The 12,673-nt window shown below is 44.1% G+C and overlaps 1 protein-coding gene across 1 annotated transcript in view; it reads right to left on the reverse strand.

Moving 5' to 3' along the window:
- Positions 1 to 1,849: 1,849 nt before the first annotated feature.
- Positions 1,850 to 12,673, reverse strand: part of BAHCC1 (BAH domain and coiled-coil containing 1) — a 103,861-nt gene continuing 93,037 nt past the window's right edge. Inside the window, exons 21-27 of the mRNA XM_029284007.1 lie at positions 11,786 to 11,861; positions 9,823 to 9,931; positions 9,565 to 9,684; positions 8,119 to 8,286; positions 5,567 to 6,648; positions 3,842 to 4,078; positions 1,850 to 2,058 (exon numbers count right to left, since the gene is read on the reverse strand). Coding sequence (XP_029139840.1) covers positions 1,852 to 2,058; positions 3,842 to 4,078; positions 5,567 to 6,648; positions 8,119 to 8,286; positions 9,565 to 9,684; positions 9,823 to 9,931; positions 11,786 to 11,861 — 1,999 coding nt within the window. The 3' untranslated portion in view covers positions 1,850 to 1,851. The remainder of the gene's footprint in view (positions 2,059 to 3,841; positions 4,079 to 5,566; positions 6,649 to 8,118; positions 8,287 to 9,564; positions 9,685 to 9,822; positions 9,932 to 11,785; positions 11,862 to 12,673) is intronic.

Genomic DNA, 12,673 nt, shown 5'->3' on the forward strand with positions numbered 1-12,673 from the left:
TCTAGTACATTTCACTTGCTGTTCAAAAGTAATAGTTCAGCTTGCAGTTTCTCATGAATCTATGTATAGGGTTACATATTTGTAGAGGAACAGAATAATTTGATTTGGATTTAGTGGAATATTTTTAAAGTCCTATCCACAAATAGGAAAATTATTAAAGCATAATGAGTTATGCATTCATCAAACTTACTAATCCAATATGCCGCAAGGAACGCTCATGGAATAGATAATGAACTTTTCTGTGATTTATCTATGACCTGAACCCTATTCTGTATTATTAGAAAGGACACTGTGTGTGGCCTCTTGAATATTATTGGACCACAAGAGCTCCTGTCAATCTTTATAACTCATCTTGCCAGCTAAGATGATGGGAATTGGAGTTCAATATCTGGAGAATCATATTGCTCACCTTTATCATATAGCTTGCTTAACATAAGCCTAAGCGTTTACAGCTACCATCTCCTCCCCTTGAAACTACTGATCCGTGATTGTCTAGAGGTGTCATCCAAATGCCGGAGACTGACTACATCAGACATTCCAGTTACAGGTGCCACAACTTGTATTCAGGCAAGCTTAATTCTGAACCAACTTCGAACAGATGACTTGCCTAGAGTGGGAGAAAACAAGTTGTCACAAATAAGTGCATTTGCACTCAGCCTCATAATGTAGGATGGCATCTATATTGGTTGTATGTACATTCTGCTCCCACAGGGAGATAGTGTCAGGTAAACCAATGCGTAATAGCCACATTCTAATGGGGGGAAAAAACTCATACATAACTCCCATCGAAATAAATTAGAGTTGCTCACACTAGTTGATATTTGTGAGAATGTCTATTTCCCATTCAGACACCCCAGCAGGGCCTCCACAGAAAAGATCCTTTAATTAAATTGTATTTTATGTGACAGGTCAAGTGGTTTCTGTCCATAGAAGATAGGAAGTTTGCTTGTACTGAGTCAGAGACCATCGGTCCATCTCACTCAGCATTGCTGACATAAGGTAGTGGCTTCCCAGGTTTTCAGTTAAAGTCAGAAATGCTATAGATCGAACTGAGATTTTTCTGCATGTATCGCGTGATCTGCGTCACTGAGCTATGGCCATAAATCAAGCTAAATCTATTTCCCATCCCCAGATGGAGACCAGAATGCAAGATCCTGATTTTATAATAATATATATAATCTTCTCTTTAACAGGAGCATATTAACATCCGCAGACATTGTCAGAATATTTATCATTAGAATAACAATAATTAATAATAACAATAATAATAATAATAATAATAATAAAAAATGGTAGGAGAGAAAGAGTGAGGCAAGTCTATAGTACACAGTCCTGTGAGGACAGCATAGCCTTTTGGAGACTCCACTGCCACATCGTTCAAGTGCCCCCCTTCTATATTTACACACTTGCCTGGCGTCCACACCCCCAGCTAAGCTGGAGGGAAAACAGTGCATTGAACACAAAATTAAACCCATCGACCCTCACCTCCCACCCGCCCCCTCCCCAAACCTGCCTTTATGGAAGTTTCCATAAAACTTCCCACCAGAAATACATTATTTACACATAAAATAAATAGAGCGGTAACCTGATTTGTGTTTGGCCTGCGGCAAACAGTCAGAGGTACTAGGGAAAGTATGGCTTGGATTCAACTCTGTACAGAACCATGTGGGGAGCCGGGATCAGCCTGCAACCCCGGCATGGCAAAGCCGGGCACCTTGCATATTGTCGGGCCTTGCATGCAACTGCCAGGAAGTCATATAAGGAGACTGGCCCCTTCCACTGTCCCTTGGCCCTTCTGCCCTCCCCTTTAGCCATTTTCTGGCCCTAGAGCAGTGGTCGTGTCCCACAGTTTCAGCACAGGACAGGCACACCGTCTGCAGTCACAAGCCGGCCTGTAGTGGGGTCGTAACTTCCTGCCAGGTAGTAGAGATCTTGCCGATCCTGGTATTTCTTGCTCCGGGTCATCTGCTCGTAGTGTTCACGTTCAACTACCTGGCACTTGTGAGAGATGGTCTGGACATCATTCTCGTCCTCATGGCACGACTGGTACAGCGCATTCTGCAGAAACCAGAAAGAGGTATGAAGGACTAAAAGAATAACGTGGCTTCCACTTTTAAGGGACAAAATTTCTCTACAAAGACAGCAATTCCCCAGCATAATGGAAATTCTCTACATAAATAGAATAGCAGACTTGTTGGATAAGGTCTGTTAAATCTCACAGTGGCCAATTAGGTACCTACTGGTATTTGGCTATAGAGCATGAAGGGCTCTTGTTCCCTCAAAACTGGTCTTCAAAGCAAGCTGCCGCTATACTGCTGGACTAGCATGGCCAGTAGACACTGATAGTCTCCATTATTTGGTTTTTTACCTCAAGTAGTGTCTCTCACACTATCTTATAGCAGTAATTTTTATCACTTGCCCATGCACTCTGTAAGGAATAAGGAACAGATATTGCAGGACTCTTACCAGAGGTTCCTTATTTTGAGCTGTATTTGAAGGGGGCGGGTGGCTGAGGGCTGAACCTGCCACTATTTTTATTTTGTAGGATAATAGAGGAAAACTTCTCTTACTCCCCTGTTTCCACACCAAGCACAATCATATTCTCGGCTCATTTCCTCCTCAAATTTGTTTTCCGTTATAACATTCCAAACACTGAAAATTTCCCTTATAAAAGAATTTGCAGAGTGATATGAAAATGGTTCCCATCCTACAAATCTTTTCTTGGTTGTGTCCCAGTTGAAAGCACTGACCAAATAAGCCAGAATAACCAATTGGTTTTGGGTGTATATTGATGTGCGCTTGTGGAGCTGGGGGAGTTTACCAATCTTGTCAAAGAATGCTGATGTTTTCTGGCTCCTGGATTTTCCCTTGTAACATTATAATGTTGCGGTGTACGAAACAAAGGTAATATAAGGAACAAAGGGAAAGGCAATAAATCCTGAAATACTACCATGTTTCCCCGAAAATAAGACTCAACCGGAAAATAAGTCCTAGTATGATTTTTCAGGATGCTCGTAATATAAGCCCCACCCAGTGGCGGGATTCAGCCGATTCGCACCAGTTCGGCAGAATCGGTAGCTAATTTTTTGTTGCCCAGGCCCAGGACGGACTTCCGGAAACGGCATCTACACAGAGAACCGGTTGTTCACATATTTGAATGCCACCACTGGCCCCACCCCAAAAATAAGTTAAGATCGTCAGCCAGACGGACAAAAATAAGCCCTAGTGCGTCTTTTGGAGCAAAAATTAATATAAGACCCGGTCTTATTTTCGGGGAAACATGGTAGCTCTATATACTTAGTTCCAACTGAATTTAAAATGAGTTACTCTCAGATGTACACAACTATGGGCTGAGTACAGTAAACTTAGAGATGCTGCTACTGAGGAAGAGATGACAGGTTCATTCCCCCTTAAGAGGTGTTTTCTATAGCTCCTTTTTGCACTCCTGTAACCTAGAGTTACAGAAGCTACTTACAGAAGCTACTTCCTTTTTACAGGTGCCACAAAATCAACCAAGCAAACCCCAAAGTAGTAGGGAAAAAAAACTGTGGCCAAGGCAAATTATTAATTCCACTAACTACGCAGATCAAGGGATGATTTACTAATGAAAGCAGAGGTGTCCATCTGAATTGTTATGGATCAAGCACATCATTTGAGAGGAAGATTCGATAGTTGCTGTAGTCATTAAAGAAAGCCTTGTTAATTACTGCAAATCAGCCAGTGATCTCTCTACAGGCCCCGATTTCTGTTCTGCTCCAGCTCATTATGCCTTTTGATCCAGCACCAGGAGGACACTCCTGTTTTGCCACCCTCTGCTCCATTTGTTGGTCTCTTCCCTCACCTTGCCATCACTATGTCGCTTGCCCAGCTTCGTCTCCTCAGGATGGTAGAACCATTTTACTTTGACAACCATGTTGCTGCCCCAGGATTCCCACATGCTTTCAATGCGGCCAATGTAGGGCAGATGGGGTCGGCCAGCTGACAGGAAAACCGCACAGTCGCCAAGGCGCAGCATCTCCTTGCCCCGTACAATTGCTTTGTAGAACAACTTCCGTGCTTTCCCCTTCATGCCACGGCGCTGTAGGACAGGGACAGAGCATGCAGAAGCAGAATAAGCAGTGGCCTGCATGACACCCGGGATGCCCCTGCCTCTTGGCTGTAAGGCCTTTGGAAGAGATCCTCCAGGGAGTCTGTGGGTTGCCATGGAAACAAAGCTCTCCCAAGGAGAGCCTCGAGACAGCAATTGAGCTTAACTACAGCAAAGCCAGCCTCTGCTACCAAGAGAGACCCCAATGCTTTTGCCTGAGGAGGCCCGAGAGAGGATAACCAAGGAAACACAAATGGGGTTGGCAAATGCCTTATACATCCTGTACTGCTGTCCTAAGGGGATTTACTGACATGGAGTGCAGCCCAGGAATAAGAATAAGCCTCCTAGAGCGTGTCTGGCACCTCACAGGAAATGGCCATGCTTTGGCTGTCCGAAAGACCCCGAAGGGGAGCCCACTGCATCTGCCCCAGCCAGGTACAGCTGCAACAAACAGCCTCCACTCTGGAGAAAAATGATTCAGGGCAGGCTGTTAGTTGGGGGGGGAAAAAAAACCTTTTCCCATCCTGCACTGGTAGCACATTTGCAGAATGTGGCCAGTATTAGAAATATCCCATTTAAAACAGGGAAGGCTACTGACTGTCAGCTGCTAAGCCACAGATCTTGTTAGAACAGTGGCTGCTTGGTTAAATATGTCAAAATAGGAACACCCCCTTTGCTCTCCTGCACGTAGCTTTATTCCTTTTTGCATGCAATGAGTGAACAGACAAGCCTGGCAGTGCCAATTAACTATGATTTCCTTTTTGAAGGCTTCAGGGCAAGTCATAAAATCATGGTCTCAAGATGTTTTCTCCAACTCTGTAAAGGTTTCCATTAATAGGAGATTATAGCTGAAGGAAGAACTTTTTGGTTTGTTTTCTGCTCAGAAAGAGGTACAGAACAACTGATGCAGATATTTCATTTGTATCTTGGACGCTCAGCAATTCTGGGGAACCGTGCAGCTGCATGTAGATATGAGCACTTAAGTGCCTTCTTGCATATGTGTTCAGCACAATGCACAGCCCAGATATTTATAGAGTAAGCAACTTTGCTTGTTTTGACTGGGACATCCTGAACAAGTATGCTGAAGACTGCGGCATTAGCATTTCAACTACTCAGCCTTAAAACAATGTGAAAACAGGAATTTACAGTTCTTTTGTCAACAACTAGAGAAAGGGAAATTGGTCTTTCCTTTCTGATCACCAACAGGAAGATAGTCTGAAGCTGGGAGGAAGCTTCCCAAGTTTAGCCTCCCCTCCTTTCAAAAATCACCGAGTGACTGGGATCAATAACCAAATGCATGAATCACTTCCTTCCAGCATTTCCTCCTAGCTCTGTCCCAAGAGTTCAGGCCAAAAACCTTCCAGAACTACCTTCAATAGTATCGTTTTCACTAGCAGACAAAGCAAATTCAAGCCATTTCCCCCGGCTTGCTTTATATAGTCCAGACTCATCACACAGAATCCTGACATTTTCCATTACCTGAGTGGGGTTCCCAGACCATTTCCAGAGCTGGCGGGCTGGCAGAAAAGCAGAGATCTTTGGCCGGTTTTCCACCGAGGGCAGCCGTTGCCGGCGGGAGAACTCTTTGGCTTTAGAGAAGCTCAGAGTTTCTTTGCGCCTGAGCTTGCTCTTGGCCCCAGCGCCAAAACACCTCTGCAAGGTGCTGCTCTTTGAGCGTAGGGCTTCAGACTGAGCCAGCAAGGCTGGAACTGGGTGGGTGAGACAGGTCTGCACGAGGAGCGTGGAGTCCTCGTCATCAGAGCTGTATGAAGAGTCCTCATTGTCGGATGAGCAGAGGCTAGAAGTGGAGCCAGAGCCAGAACTGGAGGAGGTGGATGATCCAGAAGATGAAGACGAGACTGAAAGCCGTGTCAGAAAGCGGGAGGGGACACTGCCTGCCAGATCATCCACCTCATCTTCGTCCATGTCTGAGTAAGAGCTGTGACAATCACTGTCACAGTGCAGCCCATACTCAGTTTGACCAGTGTATTTGCGCAATGCCAGCCCCATAGGCAGTGTGCTCTTCTTCTCTTTGATCCCCAAGGCTGGGTGAACATAGCCATGGCCAGACAGGGACCCAAAGTCCTTGTCGCTCATCAGTAAGGCTTTGCAGTTTTTGTTTTTGGGTGACGTCACTCCCTCATGATCCAGCTTGACAAGATACTCACCACCAACTTTCCTACGCCCGGCCTTGCCCAGCTCAGTGTCCAACCGTTCAACTTTCTTGGCACGCAAAAGCTTCTGAGCACAGGGCAGAATCAGGCCAGAGCTTCCAAAAGCAGAGTAGGAGTTGGCAATGCGGCTGAAAGAGTCGGAGCCAAAGCCATTACCAAATATGGGGGCAGCAACACTGTGCACAGGGAAGAGCACCTCTTTGGCCCGCAGCTTTTTACTGCTCCCGTTGAGCTGGAAGAGGTTTTGCCGCATGGCTGTGCCCTTGCTGGATGTCTTGCGCTTGTTCTGGGCCACAGCCGTCCAACTTAGCAGAGAGTTGCTACGACGACTCAAGAACTGGTCTCCAGGCTGGGCTTTTGAACTTGAATGCAGCATATCAGATTTACCTGCAGGGAAAGGACAGTGTTATAAAAGTACCGGTGGAAGCTGTCACCTGTGCTACGGAACTGGTTCAAATCTGTATATGGCTTTTCCTAAACAGCTTCCTTCATTTCTTGTGGTTTGGAACTAGAAAAACAGATTGCAGAAGAGGGAACCCAGAAGTTCTTATGTCTGATCCTCACTTTTTCCTTTTCTCCCAAATTCCATTTGAAACAAAAGATGTTACATTTCTGGAGGAAGAGTGAGTGTGCATGTGCGTATATATGTGACACACACAGAGAGTGAGTGAGTGAGAGAGAGAGAGAGAGAGAGAGAGAGAGAGAGAGAGAGAGGACAGACCTAGGTAGTGAAGTAACTATTTAAACCAGGGGTAGTCAACTTTGGCTCTTTTATGACTCGTAGACTTCAACTCCCAGAATTCCTGAGCCAGCTGTGCTGGGATTCTGGGAGTTGAAGTCCACGAGTCATAAAAGAGCCAAGGTTGACTACCCCTGGTTTAAACCAAGAATTCTACATTTTACTGCAGATCATTCCAATTCCCTAGTATGTCTTAAATGGCCAACACAGGATGTATTCCTTTCACTTTAAATGGATTTCATTTTCTCTTAATGATATGAGTTAAGTCTGATTGTTATCAAATCTAGTACATGATCCCTGAATCCAGGCTGAAATTAGTGAAAATGTGTAGAAAAACAGCTGCTGAAGTAGCCATTATCAGAGGGCAAAGGAATGGTTTTGAACAGTTATGAAAAGAGGTTGGTTCAAGGCAGTTGTAATTTGAAAAACAGAGAGATGCTAGTGAACGGTTTATAGGGACTTGCATAAATATTTTCCTTGTAATTGATTATTTTCTCCTAAATGTGATCTAGACCATCTTTAATTATAGCTTTAATTTCCTTGCCTACGTTTTTTTTAGACATTTTCCCATCAAATTCTTGTGGCACAGTGAACAGAATCTTAAACCTGAGAGACACCTACGTGTGTATATTTTGTAATGCTGTAGGAGGTTATTGTGACTTTTTTATTTCATTGTTAAAAAAAGATGTTTTTACTAATGTTCATTTTGTTTATTTAGTAATATTGTAATTTAGGGCTGTAGTCTTGTCTTTTTTGTTTGTTTTAATCAATATAGGGTATTATACGCATGCATACGTAATGGAATGTTGAATTTTGCCTGACAATTCATTTTTACATTATATTTTTCACTTCCCTTCTTTTTAAATGAATGAGGATTTATTTTGAATCAGAGATGTATTTTTTTGTCAACTCTGTAGGTTGGCAACTGAATATAGACATTTAAAAGACAATACCCAAATTTAAAATAAATATAAAATTCAGTCTCTGACCAGCCACGATTCTCAGTATAATCTTGAGCAAATCATATTCCAAACTGAATTTAAGTTCACAACCTTCTGGCAGGATAAGGTGGGATAATAAAACCCTTGGGGGGAAAAATGCAAAAGAAACTGACTTACCAGTCTTTTCTTTGCTGATCATCTTTTTACTTGTGCTTGACTCAGAGACTTCACATCCCTCAGCACAAAGGCTTGGTGCTGATTCACTGGAATGGGGAACATCACTGGAAGACCTTCTGTTACGACGGCAGGAGGTGGAGACTAATAACGCAGGAGAAGGCTCTGTGCCTATGGAAGGATTAAGGTAGAAGTGTCATGGGCAGATTCAGATGAAAGATCACTGTCTCATCTCATTTAGATTTCACTTTCCTCTGACTTCTGCTTTCAAGCATCTGCTTCTCTCCAGCCTAAAAGTATGACGAAACTTTCTATGAGGCCACAAAAGATTAATCCTATAATAACTATATTGGTCAGTTATTAAGCTGCTCCTTGAGTTCTCCTGCTGCGCCAGATAAATACCAATATTGCTCTTGAAACTGCTCTTGAATCTCTTCGCCTCCCAAGCCTTCTACAGGTAGTCCTTGACTTACAACCATTCGTGTAGTGACTGTTCGAAGTTATGATAACACTTAAAAAGATGGCACGATTAGTTCTTGCACTTACGACCATCGCAGCGTCCCTGCAATTATGTGATTGCAATCTGGATACCTGGCAGCCAGTTCACATTTATAATGACTGCCTTGTCCTAGGACCGTGGTGGCGAACCTATGGCACGTGTGCCACAGGTGGCACGCAGAGCCCTCTCTGTGGGCACGCGCGCCATCGCCCCAGTCCTAGGCCTTCAGCTGGGTTTTATAAAACCTTTTCGCTTTAGGCCTCCGCCGCCGTGTGCAAAAAAAAAAAAAAGGTTCAATCAATCAATTTCAACTACTCGCAGAGAAAAAAGATCTCGCAAAGTTGGAATTGATTGATTCCAATGGGCCACGGCCACCCAATGGGCCATGCCAACCCGGCACCCAACGATACATAAGTGGGTTTTGGGTTGCAGTTTGGGCACTAGGTCTCTAAAAGGTTCGCCATCACTGTCCTAGGATCACGTTATCATCTTTTGCGATCTTCCCACCTGGCTTTTGACAAGCAAAGTCAAGGGGGAAAGCCAGCGGGGAAGGCCATAAGTCTGCTGTAGCAAAAAAAGGTCATAAAATCGGGTGGGGTAACACAATGCCTCACTTAACACGATGCCTCACTTAACATCCAGGCTGGTTAATAATAAACTTTGCGATCCCAGTTGTGGTTGTAAGTCAAGGACTGCCTGTACTTTGCCGATATCCACATTAGATTTCCCCACCTGAGATAGGCGAGGTCCTTCCCACCCCACTGCACAGAAAGTCAAGACGCATTTTGTGCCCAAAGAATGGCTCTTAGAATCTTAGGTAATATTTTAATTTAATTTTTGAAGGCCCCCAGCAAAACAGTATCAACTGGAATCACTGGCAGATGGGTTCATGAGGGCTAGGAAACCCTTGTAACTATAATTCTAGCATTAATCCATTCAAGCACACTTACACTGGATTTTGAAGTCGGGTGGCAACATGCGGATATTAGACAATGAAATGTGGCCAGTGTCTCCATCATCAAATTCTACCAACACTGACTCTGCGTCTTCCTCTTCATCACTTGAAGACCCTGTGGACAGAAGCCATGTTACCTTCCAGGCCAGTTTCACTGTAGGCACAGAAGAAGCTCTGACCCCCTGATCTGGTTGCCTACCGTATACTTTCGCTTATTCCCCATTATGAGGTCACTATTTACCAGCTTGCTCACCTCGAATGACATTGCCTGGGTAGAGGCAGCGAGACTTCTGGCTCCAATAAGCACAGACCCGTGTGCCAGGTGGAAGACTGCGACTTGACTGTGGCTGTACATCTAGAACCTGGAGATAAACAAAGGGCATGATTGGCATATACAGTAGATCACCACCCTTCTTAGACACTAAAGTACCAACCTTAGCTTATTTTATTTCATCATGCAGTTATGGTTACAATTAAGCTTGAGCTCAACCAGGAAAAATTGCAGATTGCAATGGTTTTGTGCCTTCCTTTGGCATTTCTCTTTTCTCATGGTCACCCAACAACTACTTTCACTTTTACCTTTTCCCAAGATATCACTGAGTGCATCCTGTTTTTCTAGCAAGAAGGCTTCTTGTTCTTCAAACCTAATGTTTTCCAGATATTTTATTGGGATAAATATTAATTAAGAGTATTTGATTTTTCTGTAACAGTATAGTCTTGATTTTCATGTTTTATTTTGTGCAATGGGTTGATGTGCTCTGTGCAGGAACTTCTTGGCATTTGACTATATCTGACTGTAGAATTGTCTTCTGAAAGGCTGCATCTAGGAAATGAGAGGCCTGCATGTCCCTCTATACTTACACGCACAATATGATTCACAAATGAATACACAGAAGTGTCCATGAATATCCTGTCCTCCAGAAATTCTGGCATTGAAAACACTGGATGTCCCCAAAGTGCTTTTTCAAAAGGCAACTGGACTGTCTTGGGTTTTTTTTTTTCTTTGAAAACATTTTGCTTCTCATCCAAAAAGTTTCTTCAGTTCTGAGAAGTAAAACGTTTTCAAGGAAAAAAACAACAACGAAGAAAATCCAGTTGCCTTTTGGAAAAACACCTTTGGGACAACTATCACCTGGAGGATTGAGAATCTCCACAGACATTCAAGACATTGGAGGTAATTACAAATCACATAGGCCCCATGATTGCTCCCACCAGCTGTGAGGTGCTGGAGGATCAGTTCTAGAAGACAGGTCAATTAGTGCAACTTGATTCATTCATCTAAATATAGTTGTATTCTTCTCAGAATGTGTTATTCTTTTTTTTTTCAACCTACCTAAATCTCTATTATCCGGAAGCCATGACCATTCCAAACTCTCCCATTACAGGCAGTCCTCACTTCACGACCATTTGTTTAGGCACCATTTGAAGTTACAATGCGCAGGACAAAAGGCAGTAAAGTTCAGCCCTTAGTTAAGGCCGCTGCAGTGCCCTGTGTTCAAATCTGAGTGTTTGGCAGACTACTCACATTTATGACTACAGTGTGCCCTTCAACTCCTCTCAGACCCACCTATCTCTCCACATTTCTGCCCTTTTGATTACCATGCACCCCACTGCATACCCTGATACCCCCTGCTGCCCCCAACCGACCTTCAACATTTTCTGTATCTTTTGAAAGAGATACAATCAGCCATGAGGCACTGCAAAAGGCCAGCGTCAGCCTTGGCCGAAATCAGATGGGGGCTGCAGATGACAGTGGTGGAGGATGGACAAAAGGGCAGAGATGGGGGGTAAATAGGCAGGTGGGGGAGTTGGAGTCAACCACAGCAGGGTGGTGGAACCTTGTCTGCTGAAGGGAACTCTCTGGGTCAAGCCAAGGAGAAAGCAGACGATGGAGCTGGCACTCCATGAAAGGGAGAAGTGTGAAGTTCTTGCCTGACAACCAGAACAAGGATTACCGCTACTAAGCAGTGCAGTCACATGATGTTTCATTTTGCCTAGTCCTGGAAATTCTGGTCCCAATTACAGTCATTAAATCAGGAGCAAGAAATACCTGGTGTAGTAAATCCACGCACATTTGCAAAAGAAAACCACACTTTCTGCCCCCTATCCCTCAAGTAAGTCCTGTAGGTATTACTCTTGGGAGTCCAACTTCTCTCCCCCTGCCCATGCCCACAGTCAGCCTGATTAATCACAGGCTCTAGTTTCCTGAGACTTACCGCCTCCTGCAACAGCTGCTCTTGGGAATAGATTCTCTGCCTATTCCCTCGCTCTCCCTCAATGACAATGCTGTAGCTGTGGAACAAATAAGTGACAAGCATTTATACAGGTGATGATCTGAAGAGATAGAGGAGAAGCTAGCTTGGTTAATTTTGATAGTTATTTAATGAGAAGCTCAGTTCTTGGTTGGCAGGAGATAGTCTGTTGGTCCTCCCTTTTGAACTAGCACAATACAATGGAGGTGCATGGTGCTAACTATTTAATTCCCAAATTAGTAAGAATGTTAGTATGTAAGTGTTTAAAATTTAAGAAGAAATGTTACACCACTCTACTCTCCAGATGTGCTGAATAGTAACTCCCACTTCCCACCCTATAACTAAGAACACTAAATAATTTCATATATATATTTACTCATGCTTTTTGCCCCCAGGTTTCACAGAATTCAATAGGATTTACTTACAGGTAACACCCCCCCCCCGGGTTTGAATATTTCCCATGAATCATACTCTAGATCAGAGGTCTCCAACCTTTCTTGGTTGGTGGACCGGAGGGAATGGGAATGGTAAGCATATTATGCACGCATGCACGTGCACACAAATAGGGCAGTGCTAGCGCCCGAATGACACTCACTAGCACCACCCTGTTTTTGCCGTACGGCACCCCGTTTTTGCTGCGCGGCACCATTTTCCTACCAGCAGTGGCGCTAGTGTGAGTGGGGGGTGCACGCAGTGGCCAGCCTGTTCCGTGGCCCGGTGACCAGCAGGCCACAGCCCTGTAGTGGGCTGCGGCCCACAGGCTGGGGACTCCTGCTTTAGATCCAGCAAAATGCTTTGACTTCCATGCATACTAGTTTCTTTTGATGAAGAAGAGCAATAGTTTCCCCAAGA

This window comes from Protobothrops mucrosquamatus, unplaced genomic scaffold (assembly GCF_001527695.2).
Source record: "Protobothrops mucrosquamatus isolate PMUCROS unplaced genomic scaffold, P.Mucros_1.0 scaffold_99, whole genome shotgun sequence".
Classification (NCBI taxonomy): domain Eukaryota; kingdom Metazoa; phylum Chordata; class Lepidosauria; order Squamata; family Viperidae; genus Protobothrops; species Protobothrops mucrosquamatus.